This window comes from Mixophyes fleayi, chromosome 1, assembly GCF_038048845.1.
Source record: "Mixophyes fleayi isolate aMixFle1 chromosome 1, aMixFle1.hap1, whole genome shotgun sequence".
Taxonomy (NCBI): Eukaryota; Metazoa; Chordata; class Amphibia; order Anura; family Limnodynastidae; genus Mixophyes; species Mixophyes fleayi.
In genome coordinates this window covers 55452290-55474945 of record NC_134402.1, presented here as the reverse complement: position 1 = coordinate 55474945, position 22656 = coordinate 55452290, and the positions used below count along the sequence as shown (strand labels likewise).

At 38.6% G+C, this 22656-nt stretch overlaps 1 protein-coding gene across 2 annotated transcripts in view; it reads left to right on the top strand.

The window, feature by feature from the left end:
- Nucleotides 1-22656, top strand: part of ARAP2 (ArfGAP with RhoGAP domain, ankyrin repeat and PH domain 2) — a 227216-nt gene that overhangs the window by 24413 nt on the left and 180147 nt on the right. For both annotated transcript variants that reach the window (XM_075194768.1, XM_075194769.1), the window contains exons 5-9: nt 8306-8376; nt 10897-11220; nt 12234-12303; nt 19554-19674; nt 21746-21918. In XM_075194768.1, the coding sequence (XP_075050869.1) occupies nt 8306-8376; nt 10897-11220; nt 12234-12303; nt 19554-19674; nt 21746-21918 (759 nt within the window). The remainder of the gene's footprint in view (nt 1-8305; nt 8377-10896; nt 11221-12233; nt 12304-19553; nt 19675-21745; nt 21919-22656) is intronic.

Genomic DNA, 22656 nt, shown 5'->3' with positions numbered 1-22656 from the left:
TATTGTGGTGACCCACTCCTCTACGCAGTCCAGGTACATTTATTGGTGCGATTCATAAAAGTTCAGCATTTTTAATATATATTGTGGTGACCCACTCCTCTACGCAGTCCAGGTACATTTATTGGTGCGATTCATAAAAGTTCAGGGTTTTTAATATATTGTGGTGACCCACTCCTCTACGCAGTCCAGGTACATTTATTGGTGCGAATCATAAAAGTTCAGGGTTTTTAATATATATTGTGGTGACCCACTCCTCTACGCAGTCCAGGTACATTTATTGGTGCGATTCATAAAAGTTCAGGGTTTTTAATATATATTGTGGTGACCCACTCCTCTACGCAGTCCAGGTACATTTATTGGTGCGATTCATAAAAGTTCAGCATTTTTAATATATATTGTGGTGACCCACTCCTCTACGCAGTCCAGGTACATTTATTGGTGCGATTCATAAAAGTTCAGGGTTTTTAATATATATTGTGGTGACCCACTCCTCTAGGCAGTCCAGGTACATTTATTGGTGCGATTCATAAAAGTTCAGGGTTTTTAAGATATTGTGGTGACCCACTCCTCTACGCAGTCCAGGTACATTTATTGGTGCGATTCATAAAAGTTCAGCATTTTTAATATATATTGTGGTGACCCACTCCTCTACGCAGTCCAGGTACATTTATTGGTGCGATTCATAAAAGTTCAGGGTTTTTAATATATTGTGGTGACCCACTCCTCTACGCAGTCCAGGTACATTTATTGGTGCGAATCATAAAAGTTCAGGGTTTTTAATATATATTGTGGTGACCCACTCCTCTACGCAGTCCAGGTACATTTATTGGTGCGATTCATAAAAGTTCAGGGTTTTTAATATATATTGTGGTGACCCACTCCTCTACGCAGTCCAGGTACATTTATTGGTGCGATTCATAAAAGTTCAGCATTTTTAATATATATTGTGGTGACCCACTCCTCTACGCAGTCCAGGTACATTTATTGGTGCGATTCATAAAAGTTCTGGGTTTTTAAGATATTGTGGTGACCCACTCCTCTACGCAGTCCAGGTACAATTATTGGTGCGAATCATAAAAGTTCAGGGTTTTTAATATATATTGTGGTGACCCACTCCTCTAGGCAGTCCAGGTACATTTATTGGTGCGATTCATAAAAGTTCAGGGTTTTTAAGATATTGTGGTGACCCACTCCTCTACGCAGTCCAGGTACATTTATTGGTGCGATTCATAAAAGTTCAGCATTTTTAATATATATTGTGGTGACCCACTCCTCTACGCAGTCCAGAAAGATACCTTGTTGCAACGTTTTGGACTAATAACTATATTGTGAGGTGTATTTACAGAATACACTGTAAATTAGTGGAAATGCTTGTTATTGAATGTTATTGAGGTTAATAATAGCCTAGGAGTGAAAATAAGCCCAAAAACTTGATTTTTAAACTTTTTATGTTTTTTTGCAAAAAAATCCGAATCCAAAACCTTAAATCCGAACCGAGACCTTTCGTCAAGTGTTTTGCGAGACAAATCCGAACCTCAAAAATAACGAAAATCCGGATCCAAAACACAAAACACGAGACCTCAAAAGTCGCCGGTGCACATCCCTAATATATGTATATATTTCACCCCACCTCCCATATATATCACCCCACCCCCCATTTTTAAATTATCCTCTACCCAATATTTGCCTCCCCTCCCATTCTCTCCAATCACCCTCCATCCCTGGGTCAATCTAACTCTCTGCAGTAGTTTACCTACCTCTCTGTTTATCTGCTCTTATTGCTGGCTTCTTTAGGTTTTTCCCCATTGACAGTATTGTGAAATCATTAATTACGTCAGTGACACTGCAGGGAGCAATTCTGCCTTGTCCCGTCTCTCTGTCTGGGACCCGGGCACCTTTTTCTCGGGAAGATGCGCACCTGGGGGGTTGGGACTGGAGCAAATAGCGGCAGCCAAGGGGCACCCTCATCTTGGGAGTGAAGGTGGATGCGCTGCCTACAAGGGGACCCTCTACTGCACCCCTTAATTAAGTGCAGAGGAATCCCCCTCCGCCCCACTCTCACATCTCAGAAGCAGCTGCTGATAAGTAATGGAACCCACTTTGTCCCTTAATTCATTGTGTAAGCCCCCCACCCCTAATCTGTTTGCAGCTTGTGAGTTCAGTTCTGATTCAGTAAACAGCTAGCAGGGCAGACTCTGAAGGGAGCTGTACCTGGTGCCAAGTTTAATATGCAGAGCCATATCTGGCGCCAAGGCTTCTGCACCAAGCCATATCTGTTACCAAGGCTAATGTGCAGAGACATAGCTTGTGCCAAAACGAATGCGCTGAGCCATAATTGGTGTGAATTCTAATGTGCAGAGACATATCCATCCACAAGACTAATGTGCAGAACAATTTCTAGTGCCAGACATTTGGTGCCAAATGTGCCGAGGCATATATGTTTCAAAATGCAATGTTTACAGTAATATCTGGTGCTAAGTCTAAAAGGCAGAGACATACATGGTGTCAATACTAATGTGCAGAGCCATAATAGTTGCCAAGATTAATATGCAGAGCCATATCCAGTGCTAAGATTAATGTGCAAAGCCATATATTTATCTTGGGGATGGATTTGCACTTAGGCATTTATATGTCTGTTTTTTTTTCTTTTTCCATTACTTTATTTTTTCTTTTATTTATAAATTTTATGTTTTTACTTTTTTACTGCACCTCTCTCCATTCACTACAAGGTTAGTGGGGCACAATTTGACATATGAGCAACCTTATTAGCAGCCCAGGGCCCTCAGGTGGTTGGCGATTCCCCCTGTTTACTTTCTAACTGCTTAAACTTGTCATTCTGGGGTTCTCATCTGCCCCCTCTACTTCCCTGCTAGATGTGTGTATACTGGACATGGCAGTGAACCGTCTCCATGTTCCAGTAATAACTGCTATTTGTTATGTATACTGGGGTTGGCGGCATCCCAAGGAAGAACATTACTTTTCCCCACAATTGCTAGCTACATATCTCACCCCAACTCCAGTGAACACCACAAACAGTGGGCTCAGCTAAAACACAGACGTTGTTGCCTGCCAATGCGCAGTGCTGAAGACTCCAGATTGCAAAGTATTCACAATAGGGTCCCAGGGGGTAATACTAACAGAGATACTTTATAACTAATTCGCATGGACCTGGCAACTGCTGATGAATAAGACAGAAAACTGAGTACCACACTACTAATAAAGTGAAATACAATGGCAATGAAGGGATAAGGAAATTTGTGGATGTATAAATTAGGTGGGGTAACTTACCCCTCTGTGGATAATGGTATACCTCCCAACATTGGGGTACCCGACATCAGGACAGCGAGCGTGGTCACGATGGGGGTGAGGTCATGTCACAATGGAGATCTGACCACGCCCACAGAGAGCTGCATTGCACTATAAAGCACTAGGCTGCACATTAGATTTCTCCCTTTCCCTACAAACACCGCAGAACCTTGTGCGATGTGCATGTTCACCGCTGCTCTTCTATGCAATGCTGCTGTGAAGGAAGATACCTCACAACATTCCCACCCACAGACAAACATGTCCCCGGGTAGGACAGCAAGACAGAGTTTTAAAATCGGGACTATTGCCCCGAAATCGGGACAGTTAAGAAGTATGGATGATGGTAGAATACTGTATTTATTTTACCATATGTGAAAAGCACGCCAAGCAAATGATGCGAACACAGGTTTGCTGAACCACTTTGTTGTAGTTTTGTTCAGGAGTGTCATTATAGTACAGACAGTAACTCATGTAGTTCCAGCATACAAAACAACAAAAGTATATAGAATTCCATGCAAACCTGCTGCTAGTTAGATACACAGTCCCCTCACCGGTCACTGGCCACCGACTGGCGTTGGTCGCCCGGCTCACAACACAAACCCAGCTATTTAAGCTTCCTCCCCAGCACTACCTGGCTAAACCCTTAATTAACCACACCCATGTGCTCCACCTGTGAACCTGTGTTCTGTGTGTAGAGAAGTGTGGCGATGTAACCATGTCTGCAGCATGAGCCTGCAGACTGTCAGAGAAATTATAAGTCTCTCCCTTTATGGCCCGTGGAAAACTGTCCTTTTTGCCACACATACAATAATTGTTTTTGAGATTTTTTCTAGTACAAGCAAGCAAAAATAACAACAGATGGCAAACCCCCAATCAAAAAGTAGGCCAATACAAAAGAAAACCAGATGAGGGTGGGAGTGGGTACCTAAAGAGAGTCGAGGGGTGGAAACTTTTGATCTTAAGAGGAACTACCAACAAATTACCTATAAATAGACCTGTCTTAGTCATGTGATCACTTTAACGTTAGACAGAAAAAAGATTTCTAAAACATACCTTATATTGGTTTGAATGTAAGTATTTTAAGATTAAAGGGTCTAGTTATTAAAGTTACACCTATAAAACCTTTATTTCTGCCGGCAATAGAGCTTTTTGATAAATCTGCCCTTAGGTATCTGAATGCTCGCCCCAAAGGAATTTTGAGAAGAGATATGGCAACGGTCACCATTTCTGGAAAAAAAAGGAGAAGTGGAGATGTTGCCCATAGCAACTAATCAGATGCTAGTTATCATTTATGTATTACATTCTAGAAAATGATAGCTAGAATTTTAATTGGTTGCTTTGGGCAACACCTCCACTTTTCTTTTTTAGATGGTTTGATAAATCTATCCCTTACGTAAAAGCATATTGTAAGTTATAGAAAGCAGTGATGTACAGTTAACTTGTGGCCATATGCAGGGGAGTGCTGGCAAACTTTAGCCCGGGGGGCAAGACTCCATTCAGGCTATTTTAAATGAAAAAATATGCAGGTGGCCCAGTGACCCAGCCGAAGGTGGCCCAATATTGGACCAGCCCGGGTGGGCAGATGCCCCCCTGCCCCCCAGCCCAGCCTGCCCCATGCCATATGTTTTAAATGTATTATCTTACAGTTCTAGATATTCTTTGGGTGAGTTGCAGTTTGAGGACATAGCTCATATCATTCAGTAGGTCTCTGTCCCTCCAGGCCGTACATGTCCATATATTTACTACAGCTATAGAATTAAGTCATTTGCTAATAAAGTTAAACCAAATTCCCACATACCTATAACCACACGTATAGTGTTTAAAATTATATTTTTATTTGTCATTGACCACTGCACTATAAAGGATAAAAGCACGTACACATCAAACACTCAAGGAAAAATAAAATGAAAGCACATTCGACAACCTACGATGTGACAACAAACATATGCATTGAATTCTTAACATGGCTTCTGGCATGCACTTAATTTCATATGATATTTGCAGGCAGTCTAAGACACTTCATGCATTATAATAAATAAAATATGTTGACTGCATCCTCTTTCATGTACCAAGGGGACAGGAGAAGATAGAGATGAAAAGATGGGTCAAAACCTTTCATGTTTAGAATCGACTAAGACATTATTTACAAATATCTTCGTGAACTAGAACACTTTTCATATGCTCTGTAAACTGTGTAACTGCTATTTGTAGCAAACACTGTCATACAATTTACAGAAAACCTATTTTATAAATAAAAATTATATAAGCATTGCTAAACTGGTCACAATTTGTGTGAACCAGTTCCGTTTTTTGGCACACTAATGGGATGTGTCCTTGTCTGAACTATTTGTGGTTTGGACACAGGGTAGGTGCAAGCACCCACCTCTTCGGCTCTCCTACTGGTATAAATATAGGGTTAGTGTGCCAATAATGTAAGTGATTTTTTTTCTGTTTACAATACTTGGAAACTCAAAAATGCACACACGTTTTATGAAACTCCAGCCACATCTGTGCACTAGATGGTCTGCCCAGTCCAAGGTGCATGCGGTATTCCACACTCTTGGCAGACAATTCTGCAAACTAGAAGTGTCTAGGTTTACGGCGTGGCTGAAAACCAAGAGATTATGCTGTGCACAAGTGTTAACATTACATGAAAAGTGCGACCTCCTACCACTTCAGAACTCCTCCTAAAATATTGCTCACTTTAATTATGAGTGGAAGCAGGGATCAAGGCTGCCTGTATTGTTGTGCATTTGAAGCTTCCTTTTACCTTAGGCAAATTGTGCCTAGAAATCTTCTTTTTCTCCAAAGTGCAAATTGAAGATGCAAAATGCACAGTTAAAGATTTCTGCTGGATTTATATTGGCTCAGAAAAGGTATAGAAAGACTGTTTATCCTCTGGTACAGCAACACATGCCCCTAAATATACACACCCTCCACCCCGTTGCCTCATTTCAATAAGAACAAAATGAATCTGAATAACTTAAAAATTAAATCTTGCTTTACACTGTTCCCCGTAAAAACTAGGAGCACTGTTGTGTCTTCTCTATACTTAGCAAGGAGCACCCTCACTCCACCCAACTCCTCCGGTATCAAACTTCTGCCCCTCCGAAAATGTCACCATCTTGCTCCATTAACCCCTGTGCTTTGCCGGAAATCTAGATTCACATCCCGCACAAGATTTTGTGCTGCTTTGTAAATTAGGTGGTTGCTAAGCTAACACTCCAATTTAAATAAGCTATGGATATCAACCCCTGGTTTAGGCATTTACACCTGGAAGAGATTAATCCTTTGGACTGTATATTTTTATGCTGAGCAAAGCAAAAATCTGTTTATTTTTATTTTGGCTTCATATGTTGTGGGAAGTTTGGTTAGATTTCAATATTTTAGGTTACTTAATAAAGTTATAGTTACATTTTATCTGTGAACTAGTAGGGGTTGTATACGGCAACTGTGCAGCACTTTTACATGCCGCTTGTCAGTCTATGGCATAATATTAAACCTGCAGAAAGCTATCTGTCATCGATAGTGTTTCTCCCCAATCTAATACTGCTATTTCTAGTATTTGATAATTTTTATAATAGTTATTATATACAGAATTTGCTTTTATACATGACTGCAGAAGGCTTTGGCTACCAATAGCTATTAACTTACTGTATACTATTTTAACAACTGCAAAACAGTTGTGCATATAACTCATAGATTGCACCAGGGGACAAGGTATTGTAACCCATAGCAACCAATCACATGTGTATAGTACAGGTTACACAATTAATTGTTTAATTTTATACTGTGGGATAAGACACCTTTTTCTTGTGCACCCAATTCCATAAAAACTTCCATTTGTGTCTTGACAGTTTTTAAACCTAAGGCTTTAATTTGTTTCTGTGCCTCCTAATGTTCTCTTGTTTAGCCTGTCGAGGATACCAATTGGTACTTTGGTAAATTGAGAGGTAGGTACAAAATAGGTGATAGGTACAGAAGGAGACATCATCATCATCATCGGTTATTTATATAGCGCCACTAATTCCACAGCGCTGTACAGAGAACTCATTCACATCAGTCCCTGCCCCATTGGAGCTTACAGTCTAAATTCCCTAACATACACACACAGACTAGGGTTAATTTAGATAGCAGCCAATTTACCTACTAGTATGTTTTTGGAGTGTGAGAGGAAACCAGAACACCCGGAGGAAACCCATGCAAACACAGGGAGAACATACAAACTCCTCACAGATAAGGCCATGGTCGGGAATTGAACTCATGACCCCAGTGCTGTGAGGTAGACGTGCTAACCACTACGCCACTGTGATCCTTTAAGATGAATGGTGTGATTATTGATAATACTATTCATCCTCTCCTTCACTGAACTTCCGGTATCATACATAGGAGTGGATGAAGTTAGGTTCTGGATCACAGTAAATGTATCATTATAATTGTGCTCCATCTATAGGTGGGAACCAGAATTGTTAGCTAGGTAAGGCGCCAGTGGGTAACACTCCATCACCAGGCTCCATAGCCAAATTTAACAGGGGGCAATGCTGGTCCATTCTTCTGAGCCCCTGCTCTGCCTTTCTGACTACAACGGGCAGGGCCGCCATCAGAACTCATAGGGCCCATACCCCCCCCCCCATGAGCAACAGCGCAACACAAACTTACCTGGGGGCCCGCTGTCCTGCAGTCCGCTGGTCTCCGCTACTCTGCGCTGATGTCTTCAGCCTGGCTGTCACCGTGATAGCCAGGCACCAGAATGCGATCGCAGGGGTGGAGGAATCATTCCCCTGCGATCATGTGATCTGTCTGCTGTGATAGCCAGATCACATGATCGCAGGGGATCCCCCTCACCCACATGCCCCATAGCCACCACAGCCCAAGCAACAACTATAGTTCTACCACTGGTTAGGAGGTATACTATACTAAAACTGACTACGCATCTCATCTTTTTGTCATGGGATCTAATAGCAGAATTATCACAGTGTATTTATAAATTGTCTTACAGGAAGCTTCTGGCGACAGGTTTTCATTTTCAAGTAATAGTGATCTGATTGAAGGCACTGGAATCAATGCAAGGTAAAAGTAATGAACCAACTGTCCAAAACTATTTTTTATTATACTGTACATATAATCCAGTTCTGCCAACCTATTGGCTGTGTAAGTTAACTAAAAGAATGAGCTTATAACCAACTTCAGTGACTGTTATGATAGAGGTTGTCGTGCACCCATGACTGCTTGAACTGCACTCCACATGATGTACGTACATAACTCTCTAATTGCCACTATGCACTGCTAACTTAGGGGCATATTTATTAACGGGGTTTTGACCCGTTAATTATCATCTGTCATTACAACGATGACAGATGATTTTTTTGGCCCCATTAATGTCAACTGAACATAAAATACATTTTTACGGACGCTCCTGACTGCAAACACATGTTACAGCACGCATATGTGACTGTCGTCAATAGTATTTAGGACTTGGACTGGCCGTGTAGCTGGAGTAAGAAATATGGCAGAAAATCAAGTACCTTTGAGATGCCCAAAGCTCCAATCAGACGTGATGGCTGTGTGCACTTGAGTTTGGTACACCCTTACTGTACATTGACTATGGATGAACACCCCTTCACCTGCCCCGTCCCCTCCTTGAAATCACAAGCTCTAGTAAGTGCCCTTTATGTACACAGATGAATAGAACGTTGCTGCATTTAGTTGTGCATGCGTTTTGGACATACGCGGATCAAATTTGTGTATGATATGCACAAAATTGTCATTTACATTTCTTGTTTAATCAAGCACTATATTATTAATTATAAATTATTACTATATGAACTTTGATTCATGTAGAAGCCTGTATATTTTGTCGCCTTTTCAATTTCTGTATAATAACTATCTGTAATTTTTTTGAGGATAGAAATTATTAAAACACAATGCAGAAACTGATGTTTTCACAGACATAGGGGCTGACGAAAAGTGGGATTTATGCTAGATTGTGTAGTGTATCTTGCGTTAAATCTGTCAGCATATGCCCTAAAAATGGGTGCACGCATACACACCCATGCAGATTTGTATAATTCTATTACGCCTGCGTCTGGAGAGATGGGATGGGGGAGGAATATGGACTTCAAATATCAGCTAAGAACATTACTAGTGTTATGATTCCTAGTGAATTCAGGACGCAGCAACAGAAGTAGAAAAACCAAGTGTCTTTAGGCAAAATATGTGAACAAGGATTCAGATCATGGAATCTGCAGATTTCAGGTAGCAAAATCAACAGGTATACTCCAATACACAAATATGAGCAGGTGTGATGAATGGCAGGAATAGTCCATGGAAGCAACAAGTTCCAAGCAATGATTCAAATGGCAAATACTGTTCAAAATGCAGGAACAAGTAGATTAAGTTACCCAAATGCCAGGAGGTACGAGGCACCAGATTAGGGAGGCCAGGATCAGGATTCCAGTTAGCCAGAGGCACGAGGCAGCAGGACTAGCTGAGTCCAGAGACCAGGAAGAGGTCAGGGCAACAAGTATACAAGCAGAATCCAGTAGCCAGGCAGAGGTCAGGGTCACATGTGAACACGCAGAATCCAGTAAACAGGAAGAGGTCAAGGTAATCAGGCAAAGGGTCACAACATGAGATCAGACAGCAGTGAAACAAACTTGAACGGGTATAAACAGGAGACAAGCAGCAGCCAGGTATAAAGGATCAACTGCACAGAACACAGATGGAGGCGGGTATAGCAAGCCCTGAGAAAGGTGCTGGTACTAATAAGGAAATGAGATTAACTCCTACAGGCAAGGTGTACAGTTCAGGGGCAGAACAGCAGCACCTCTGGTGAAATTGAAGTACTGCTGCCATATACAAAGTACAGGCAGAGTTCTAACTAGTACAGAGTATTGGTTTTTCAATTGTAAATAGAAAATTCTAATACTACTGCTCGACTGCACATTTTTACGTTGGCAACAGGTTAATTTAACCCCATCTAATTTAAGACATTTTATACATAGATGAGAAGGGAAAAACTAAAATACTAAGTGTTTAGTAAAATATGTTTAAAATCATACTTGATAGATAAATATGAGTTTCTTAAAGTGAAAGGCAATTTATCTATCTATCTAGTATCTATCTATATCTTTCTCATATCTCTCTATCTATCTATTATTCTATCTATCATATGCCTACTGTATCTTCCTTAAAGGAGAATGCATAAAAATATCATTGTTTTAGGTATTTACCTCCTTCCTATGCAGGTGTTGATTAGCCTGCTTGCAGAGTTGAGTTGTGATAAACCTCTCAGAGTACAAATTATTGGGGTATGTGGTGTACAGGTAAGAATTATGTTTAATTTTATATAAAGGGGCGGATGTCACATTTATAGACATGTCCAGGTCTGGAAAGAATGAAAATATATCAATGAGCAAGTAAGAGGCAGTAGATACAAATACTACATTTGCTCAGATTGCACAGAGAAATAATATAAAATGATTCTGAAGCAAATATAATCTTACATCTAAATATTGATTGAAAGAAAATAATACACAATAATACACTATGATTTGCGGTAGTAATTTGTTTTGTGTTTTTATTTCATAGCCCAGTACATAATTCTCCATGTAAAACACCCCCAAGGAGTTCATCTTTACCAATGCATGGAAGTTCAGAAGAGTCAGTATATTCGACACTGGAGGAATGCACATTTGGGTTAAGAACAACACCCACTGCGGACACGACAAGACTATCACTGCCAGATACCAGATTGCAGAAAGATAACATCAGTAACCATGAAGTAGAATCATCGGCTGAAGAAATTAATCCGTTATCCCAAGAAGAGGATTCAATCACACCGTATGCATGCTTCTATGGGCCAAGCACAATGCTAAATAAAGCTGGCTGGTTAGACAAACTTTCACCTCACAGGTAAGGATCACCATTTGGATCTATAGTATTAGCTTTGTGTGCACCAAAAAATAAAGCATGCATCCCAAGTCTATCCAGTGCTGGGCCATGCAGCGAAGATGCAGTTTCCATAAAGGTCAGCGATCCCTACTAGTTGTTATCACCTTGCTATAGGATCAGACCCTGTAAAAATGGATAGAAAAAGACAAACACTTTTTTTTTAACAACTGTGCATTAGACCAAGGGGGAGATACAATTAGAAAAGAATACATGCAATGTTTCTCCGGAACGGCCATGGAGACACCTTGCACGTATTTTCTAATGAAATATCCGCTCATTTTTGCTCGCGCCCCATAGAGCCGTGAGAAAAAATGAGTGGATATTTTTTCTTTACTGACGGTAAAAGTGCGCAGCGTGATGGCTAATTGAATCTCCCCCCAAATATGACAAATGTCTACCTTACAACTAGCCAAGTATGCCCATGTATCTGGTCAGAATTTTAAAGTTGTCTATTTGAGAATGTTGTTCGTTCTTTCTTTGTTTTCATCAATCAGATAGATTAATAATAGCACACAATACATCTTGTTCTTTTGGGACACCAAAGAACAAGATAAATAAAAAGGCTATAGCACCATTTTACATCAATGTGAATACTGTCGAAATTGCTAGTTTATTTTCCTCATATGCGATTCTATTCACACCAATAGCACATCTCCAAGAACCTTTCAGTTATTGAAATTTCAAAGAATAAAAAACCAAACAAACAACATACAAATCTAGCACACATCCATGCGTTTTACAGTTTTGGATCCAAAGCATATATGTACATAAAACCACATAGATTCCTTTCATTTTCCGGATTAAAAACAGCTGCACTTTAGATGGAAACGTAAAACACTATTTTAAAATGAAATATTTGGGCATTTGAATCATTTCAGATCTAAACTGTCACTTTCTGAAAAACGATGTGTACATTTATTATTGTATGTTATCTTTAGACTGGTGTTGACTCTTTATCTATTTTTTTTCTTCAGTAGTTGCATGTTTCAGAAGAGATGGGTTAGAATAGATGGTCATCACATTTCTTACTATCAAAGTGAAAGGGTAAGATGTTAACTAACATATTTAAATCTCTTTACATTATATATTGTGTGTTCATTTTCCATTGTAAAATAAACATATCAATTTGCCTGTATAGCAACCATAAACACATAAACATATATTTTTTTTATATTTTAAAGCATAATCCACTTAGATTTTTAGCAGTTTGTTATCTAGATATTTATAGTAAATTAAAATGTCGTCTGGGGTTTATCTTGTAAGGGACTGAGATTAATTGTTCATGGGCTGTTACATAAAATATGGGTCATATACTTTTAATGTATATATACACATATATATATATATATATATATATATATATATATATATATATATATATTTACATGTAGAGCTATTAAAATAATTTAGGTGCTGCACTGTAACGTCATAATATTAATTGTTTCGTGTATTTGCTCTTGCTATTTTTTTATTCCCAAAAAATAGTTTTTTCACCTTGATTAGTTGGTCACAATATACAATAGTGATGCAAATGCAGAAAGAGAATAAAATCTATGTGTATGTATGTATATATATATATATATATATATATATATATATATATATATATATATATAGTAAGGTTAAAAAAAAAGACACCGGTATTTCAATATTTTCAAAACTCTAGGGGTAAATTAAAAAGGAAAAGTGGAGGCGTTCATGGCAACCAATCAGATTCTAGCTATTCTAGAAAATGATAGCTAGAATCTGATTGGTTGCTGTGGGCAACACCTTCACTTTTCCTTTTTAGAAGGTTTGATCCCTCAGAGTGGTGACCCAAAAATAGTAAAAAAAACAAAATGTCCAGTGAATGGCCAGTTGCCAATTTAGCTTCAGGGAAAATTACTACAAGAATCCATAGTGGTAACTAGATTAATTATTAGAATCCATCATCCCAATAATGTAATATTTTATAATTTAAGATACAGGTACCATTTCTTCCAACAAAAATGTTTCTATCCATGGTTACACCAATGTATGAAATATTTGGTGATTTACTTTCTTAAGCTGGGTTCACACTACAGGGTTTTTGTCCAATAATCAGCTCAACCAGCCGACATACGACCGCTCATTCGAAAGTCGGGTCAGTGTGTGTAGTGACACGATGGTCGAAAGTCTGCCCAAATGCACGATTGTCGCCTCATTTGGTTGGTCGCACCGTTCAATATTTTCGTTCCAATCTCGTTTCCGCTGTGTAGTGTGTATAAACTTCCGACCGATCCACGACAATCCTCCTATACTTCCTCGACCTGGGGGGCGTGTGTATGTAAATTTGTTATGCCTGAATCAGTCCCACGTGGTGCGGTAACCGCGCATCACAGACTTGTGTTTTGTATAGATGTGTATTGCACCTGTCTGGCTGCAGACCATTACACTTGAATAAAGCACAAGTGTTATTATCCTTTGCATCTATGTTGGGAATCTATTCATATTTACCCTTTATAAGCTTCAGAGGCGAAAGAGACGTAGAATAAGGAAAGTACAAGAAAGTGATGCACTAATAGAAAAGATGCTTGATTGCGCTAACACTTAAATGACAAAAAGAAAGGAACAGGACACATTTGATTTCCTGGGAGCAGCAATAGCTAGCAAAATGAGACGTAGTAGCAAGCGCATACAAGATGAAATGGAGCGGCTGCTGAGCGACCTCATGTGTAAGGCAACCGCTGAAGATTTGTGGTCCCCATCTAACCGAAGACACAAATAATCATACACATTTCACACCGCACACTTGCAGCATGCTACCATGGGCAGACAAAGCGTAATATCTCAACCGTGTATGACATCCCCACCAATAGCATCAGGAAGGATGCCACATTACGCTGGGGACACATCTGGAATGGACACAAGCAAAATTTTGCACTAACAACAATCATAAACTGTTAATCAAATAATTATTGCATTGCACGTTACAAGTTAAATGTATTTTTAAAATTTTATGTATGGTAATAAACCGCTATTTTTATAATGAATACTATTGCTTTTGACCAACCTTCATTTACTGATCACAGAGAACTTCGATGATAGCATCACAGGTGTCAGGTATTATCATGCCAAGAGCTTGAGGTGAATTAGCTGTGCTGTATTTAAGATCTGCCAGTGTCCTCCCTGTTACCAAAAATGTTAGCGTTGCCACCAGTCGTTGCTCTGGCAGTATGGATCTCCTTAAATGGGTGTTCTCCCTCTGGATGAGAGGGGTTACTAGTTGGAGCAGTTCCTGAAAAGTGGCATCATTCATACAAAGAAAATTCTTAAAGTCATCCGGGTTGTTGTTCCGTATCTTCTGTAGCAGGGGCATATGAGACAATGTGGCTCTCCTCTTGAACCAATCATTGCTCCAACAAGGTCTACTCTTTCTCCTTCTTTCTCTTTGGTTCCGTACCTGCAGTCTTCTTGCCACAGCAAGCAGGAGAAGTGCAGTTGCTTTTTCTTCTTCTACTGTATCCATTGTAGGTTTACAAATAGGAATGAATGAAGAGACAGTGTTGCCTTCTCTTTTTATGTGGTTTTTGGTGTTAACTATAGCAAAAGCTCTGCCCCTTTATGCTAATGTCTTTGGTATATCGTTACATGCCCCGCAAATGTTGCTTCAGTGTGTGCGAAATTGCAATCATTGCTCACGACAACATGGCTGTAAAAAGTCGCTAAAGGGACGTCCGCTCTTCTCTTTATCGTCTAAAACAAGGCTAATGTGTATGCATTCCAGGGACCGAGTGATCGGACCTTCAATCGGATGTAAAATCGATCAGCATAAAAGTTGGTGGAAAATTCTGTAGTGTGTACCCAGCTTTAGGCAGAACATTTAACAGCCTGTCTATTGTTACAGTGAACCACCCCTCTCAGTACTGAAGAGGAAGAGACTTCTAATGAGAGATTACAGATAGAGTGAAAAGAAATGATACAATATTTTATGCAGAATTAACAACTGACTGCACTTTATGTGGATCTGTGGATATATGTTACAGCTGTTGGAGAGCTAATTGCATGTAGAAATTTGCTGTTTTCCAACCTCTTTAAATGAGCCTATATGAATGCAGGTCCTTCCATTTAAACTGGATATTTATTTGCACACAGTCCAAAACATACTGGTAGGTTAATTGGCTTCTATACCATAGTATGTGTGTGATATATAGACTGTAAGCTCTAATGGGGCAGGGATGTGTATGATTATATATTATGTGTATGGTATTGAGCAGAGGTGGAACTACCATAGGTGCAGCAGGTACGGTGCCCATGGAGATAATGGGGCCCCCTGTACAGGGAACTGGCAAGCTGTAGGCCCTGGTTCCCTCCTCCCCGTCTCCCTGCAGCAGGACCCACAGCTCGCTAGTTCCGCCTCTGGTGCTGAGTAATATGATATAAATGAATGCAGTAAATGCAATAAATGTTGCAGCCATCAGAAAGGAGGAAAAGGCTGCTCCTTAAATGTATAAATACGTTATATACAGCATTTTTTTTTTACTTGTTTTCCTACTTAATAAAAGTCTCCCACTTGGCAGTAAGTATAATATTTTATGTTAGAGATTCGTGTACCCGGAGACTGGAGGCTGGATTAATGTGTGGGGCATTTAAGTCTAGCTTCATCTTGGAGCAGTGAAGGCTTGTATTATGTGGAGGCAGTGAATGCAGAAGTAATGTGGAGGCAATGGAAGCAGAAATAATATGGGGACCCTGTAGGCTGCTTTAATGTCTGAAGTATTGGAAGTTGGTTTAATGTGGGTGACACTATGTCATGGGTGGGCTCACTGGTAATAGTGTGATTAGGAATTACAAACTATTACTATGGTTACTATTCAGATGTTTAGTTTAATTTACTAAACCGCACATTAACATTAACATTAACAGTTAGAATGTATGTGGTTGCTATGGGTAACACCACATTTTCCCTTTGCACCAGTTTTTGGAAATGTCCTCAATGATAATGATTTTTTTTGTAAGGCTGAAAAATACAACTTTACTCCCGGTCGTCAACAGCCTCTTGTTTGCACTGAATGAGGATCTTTGCTTTAAATAACAGTTAATTCAGGAACCTAAAAGTTATAGCTTTCAACTTAAAAGCATCTTAGAAAAATTAAAAATTGAGCTGTGTCCTAATTACTTGCATTGATTAAACTGAGTGTTTGGTCATTTCATTTCATTTAGTGCAGGATGCATTCAGGGCTTGGAAAGCATTATGGTTACAAATTAGATAAAGTGAGCTGCAGATGTTGAGTAAAGGTTAGATCGGACATACAGTGGCCATTCATGAAAAATGGTCGTTGGCAGATAAAGGCATCAGAAAGGGATAAGAAAAGTGAAGAAAATAGGCAGATTGATTATAAATCAATGGGTGTATATTGAGTTACTCTAATGGGATTGGATGGAATTGTAAATCTGAAAGCATAAGTCAGATAAGCAATTCTTTTCTCTTTGCGTTCTCCACAAGTCAGGTCTCTGATCTTACGTAAACCAGCAGAATTAGACTCATTTGGAAAAATCTTACATTTATTTAGTTTTATATTGTTTTAGCAAACCAGAATTCAGGAGGTAACTATGATGAACATACAGCAGCTCTAGTGATCAGCAAAATGATATGGGTGGTTTAACTATTACTGTGCAATAATTGTAGTCATATTACAATTGCTGTGCCAAGCCACTGTCATTAGAACAAAACTGGATAGCCAAGCAATACAGTCATGAGAGGTGATCTGTTATTCATCTAATCTAATAATAAAGACAACATGCTTACACAAATATTACATATAGTTTACTTTGTTTATGTCTTTATTGCACATATTTACTCAACATTCACTGTGAAAAAGTAGCTACTAACTAGTTGTACCTGTCTTAGCAGCGATGTCTTCATCCAAAAATTTCTTGTACTTCCTGATCAATTCTGAATGTAGGTGTATTTTTATTCAACTCATTGGTTAATGCCATGGCTATGAAAATTTTAAGCCACAAAGCATTTTTGTTTGCCTTCTGCCATTTTTTTTTTTGTGGACTTACCTGTGAGTTGAGGTCATGATTCACATTCTAACTGCAGTATTCCATTCCTCCCAGAGTCTTGATGATTATCCAGATGATCTATAAAAAACACTGCCTTGGTGATAGATGTGGCTGATTTGTAATTTCCCAGTTTTATAATTACAAACTTTAACCGATGATGACTGAGAACTTAAAAGTTTTCGTGTGAGAATGTCATTAATACAAAACGATCTGCATGTAAAGCATCACCCTCATCACCATCAGCAAGTACAATAATTCTAGATGTACAATTGACACGTACACTTATTTATTTATTTATATGTCTATTCATATGTTACATCAGGACCAATGTTCTGAGATTTGTCCCCTTTCGACCTTGACTTTGTACACAGAACGGACCTCATTTACAGTTACTAGTAAAAACAGCTGGAAGGTACAATTTTGCAATTTTAGAGCTGGCAGGTGGCACATCCTGGCTCATCTCTAAATCCAAGTGTAAAAATAAAGTTAACCAGTCTTGGTTTATAACATGCAACAGTAAGCAGTATTTGAACTGCATGCAAAAAAAATATCAATAATTGCATTTACATCTCTTGCTCCACAACGTGGTTTGTCCAGGTGCAAATATGCAGTCTAGAGCCAGAACCTAAAGGAGGTCCTCTATGTACTTGACTATTGATCCGTTGTCCATGTCAATGGCAGCCATGGCACTGTATGATAATGAATTACTGCCCTGGCCTTAACATTTAGAGTGCAGCCAGCTGAAGCCCTTTCTTTTGGTTCCCCCTGAAGATTTATATGCAAGCAATATACAATCTGCAATACTGTCCCTGATGACTGTCTTTGTTGCTCTCTCTGACATTAGGAAGAACATACTTAGTCACTGCAGAACACAATTCCTCCATCCTGGCCTCTAACTATCTCTCTTTTGACCCTTTAGAAAACTGTACACAGTCAGGAAAAAGCAGTTCGCAGTGACCCTCCTTTACACTTACCCTGAAATTAGAGAGAATGTACTCAATCACTGGCACAATTCTGAGTGACTCTCTGCCACCAAGTCTTATGGTCAGAACAGATGTGTTTTGTGTGCACAGTTTTCACATCCAGAAAGCGGCATCTGGGGTAGGGGCAGCTAGGAATCTGTAGGGTGTTCAGCCCTTATAAATTGCAACACTAAAATAAGATAAGATAATGATCCAGCGCTACAATTATAAAATATAAAGTTCAAACCATATGTGTATACCAAATAAAGTATTTGTCTATTACTACTATAAATTCTGATTAGTATTGCGTATTGAATGAATTAACAATCAGGGTCACATGAACGCTTCAGATTATCTAAAAAGTATAACACAATTTATTCCTAAAGTTCACTTACATGAAACGCTTAAAACCAGTTTACATCATCCACATCGAGAGTGTCCATATATAGAAGACTCCATGGGGTAAATGTATCAAGCTGTGAGTTTCCGGCGGGTTTGAAAAGTGGAGGTGTTGCCAATGGCAACCAATCAGATTTTAGTTATCATTTAGTACATTCTACAAAATGATAGCTAGAATCTGATTGGTTGCTATAGGCAACATCTCCACTTTTCAAACCTGCTGGAAACTCACAGCTTGATACAATTACCCCCAAAATTTCCATAAGTGTGCACACTACTTAACAGCATGTATTTTTCTACTACTGCCTTTTCTTGGACTCTCTTCTATATATGGACACTCTTGATGTGGATGGTGTAAACTCAGAGACATTTATTTTGTTTTGGGCTGCAACTACCTTCCTCGTACAACAAAACTTTCCCCATGCCTGCAAACCTACAAGTGGACCCTCATGTCTTTACGTAAACTTATCACATGTCCGAACCACCTCCTATCAGACTACCACCCCTGTACACAGTTCACATTTATTCTCTTTATATGCTCAAACAAACTGACCCCCAAGCCATCATTGCTGTGTGGCTGGATCATATAACACCACTAATAACTGTTTCCCAGTGCAACCAGGCGGGGCCATTATACAATGTGTGGTACTTAACCTCATGTATCCAATTTTTTAAGCTTGTGAGCAGGGCCCCTTACCTGTTTGTCTGTTCGCTTGTCTGGTTTTAATATTGTGTTTATTTCCAAATGTAAAATGCTGTCAATATGCAGACACTATATAAATAAATGTTTATAATATTGATCATTTCCTAAACAGATACATAATAACCAATCTCCATAATTACACTTTAGCCACCTCTATCCATAACCTAAAAAGTTTTCATTTATTTTGTTTGTTTTATTTCCAGGATGTTTTTTCAAAAGGGAAAATTTTACTGTCTGCAATAACAAGAACTCAAAAATTGGGCGAGAACAAATTTGAAGTTGTGACATTGCAAAGGACGTTTGTTTTTCGAGCAGAAAAGGAAGGTATGAAGCAGACTCTTTTTAAAGTGATGCTAATGGAAACTGCAAAAAATGACTATTCTTTATTACGCCCAATGCCATAGCCTGAAGGAAGATTTATTGTTATAAATTATAGCAGTGATGGAAATAAGCACCTAGCGGGAGATGTAGAGAATATTTTATGTGCGATATATTATAACGGTAAATATACTAAACTATGCAAATTTTCAGAGTATACCCAAACCTTCTAAACCATTAATGGGCAACCGGCGGCCCTCTGGGCCTTCACCTTCTGCCCTTAGCTCCTTTCTGCTTTAATTGTCAGATTAGTGTGCTATAGCTTGTTTAAAATGCCTGATGATATATTATTACAGATCAGTGTCATTCTTTGATTACATGTATTATTTTATACTTATTACTGAGATTAAGGGCAGTGTGTGGCCCTTTTGAAGGTTAAAAGGCCACACAATGCGGCTCGCGAAGGGTATCTGGTTGCCCATCACTTTTATAACCTTTCCTTGGTGCGATCGTAGTCTCTGTTTTCTTTTCTCACTTATTTCCCCAAATATATATATTTGTCCTGTTCTACATCATTCCATTATTTTTTGTATAAAATTGAAATAAGTAAACAAATAACAGAAAGAGAAACAATCTCTATGCACATGAATTCATTGGAAATAGTATTACCAGCGCACAACCATCTCTATGCATAACAAACAAACTCTATTTCTCATCTATTCTCTCATGTACTCATGCATATGGTGTGCTGATGTAGGTCTCATAGGAGCATTACACACCAAGTCATAACCGATAATATAATACAGCATTACACTCTGTTTGGTGCAGTGCAATGCACACTGATTTAGAGGTGATGGTAAACCACCGTATACCAGCCTGCTTCGATCACTATATATATATATATATATATATATATATATATATATATATATATATGTATATATATATATATATATATATATATATATATATATATATATATACACACAGACATATATACATACATATACTATATATAATATATATGAATTATAAATGGATAAATATGTCCTTTTTAATATACCATCACAATAATATTCACATTTATTTTAATACTGGAGTTGCCCCACTCTTACTCATGGGGTTAAAAGTGCCCAGCAAAAGGGAAAATTAAAAAGTACAATTTAGTAATTACAAATAGATACAATAGCACCGGATGTAAGTGAGTGAAGTTAAGATATTATAAACATACATATTTTAACTTATATGTTTGTGCTCATACATCCTCTTTCTCAAGTTTTTCTTAACTACTTGGAATAATGACGTACACACATATCATAAGTTGATCTTTCAAAGCATCTGCAGAACATTACTTTGTGCTAATTAGCCACTGGCAGACAACTATTGAAATATTGTATAGAGCACCTAATACTTATGAGACAGAAATAACCATATAACACTATTTTTTACCTGTAGTAACATCATACTTGCCAACTCTCCCAGAATGTCCGGGAGACTCCCGCATTTCGAGAGAGTCTCACGGACTCCCGGGAGAGTGTGTCAATCTCCCGCACCTGCCCACTTCCTAGTGAAGTGGGCAGAATTAGGTCCAAAAACGCAGCGATTCACGGGAATCGCGACGTTTGGCCCCGTCCCTTGCTGTAAAATTACGCATTTGCATCATTACATCACGGGGGCGGGTCCAAAATGATGCAAATTTTGGAGCCCCCCCCCCCCCCCAATCATGCCCACCTTCCGGAAGCCAACTTTCAAAAGTTGGTAAGTATGAGTAACATTCCAGGGCTTCCCCAACCTATTAGCTTCAGAATTGTGGGATCTTTGATTGCCCCCCTCCTTTTTACCTCAATTAACAGTTCTTCTCAACCAATATGTGGACAGATGGCTGAGGTCTTTTAAACTGCTAATCCAAATCTAAAGGCATCTCTGCTTTACTTGTATAGATACATAAGTGCTAAAATTAAGTTAGTTTTTTTTTCTTTTATTGTATCACTGATAATATATGCAATACATTTATAGGTATAACATATTATTCAGATTATTTATGTTTGACTTTTACTTTATTAATGATATATCTTAGGATACAGACATGAATGGATAAGCGCATTGGAACATGCATTAAAGAACCAAGCTAAGAAGTATCCGGTGCTCAGTGTTGAAGATAAAAGTGGATATCTTGAACTAAAAGGATTCAAAAATAAAATCTTTGCCGTAATAAGTGGAAGTAAATTGTGCCTCAGTAAAAGCAAGCAGGTATGTTTGTAATAAAAGATGGTATGTATAATGATGTGAAACAGTTCGACACAGAAGCTGATAATATAGGACAGGACAGGGCTTATGTGGACTCAATGGCTGTGGAGTATGTGAGCTAGATTTATAAAACCATCTAAAAAAAAGTGGAGGTGTTGTCCATAGAGACCAATCAGATTCTGGCTATTATTTTCTAGAAGATGCTAGATGAATAACAGCTATAATCTGATTGGTTGCTATGGGCAATACCTCCACATCTTCTATTTAGAATGTTTGATTAACCTAAACAAATGTCTGAAATTTCACCAAGCTAAGAAATATTGTCAAAATTATGCTAATTTAAAAAAGGAACAAAGTTATATATGACGACCATGATTCAACACAAAATTCTTCCTTTCAAAAAAAAACAATTTAAAGCTATTTTATACAGGGTTTCAAAAAGATGGACCCAATTTCAAAGCAATATATTTCACGATGGAAACATGTTACAATTACACAAAAAGTTACAAGCGGTTTAATGAGTTATCAAATTTTACTAACCATTTTATAAATGCTCTACTGTATGTGCCCTCCACCAGCTGTACAGACAACGTCGAGACGATAGTTACATTCACTCCAAACGGCTCTCAGAGTGTCTTCTTCCAGTGACTTCACCACTGCCATCATTCTGTTTTTGAGGGCATTCAGATTAGTCGCTAATGGTGGCACAAAAACACGTTTTTGACGTATCCCCACAAGAAA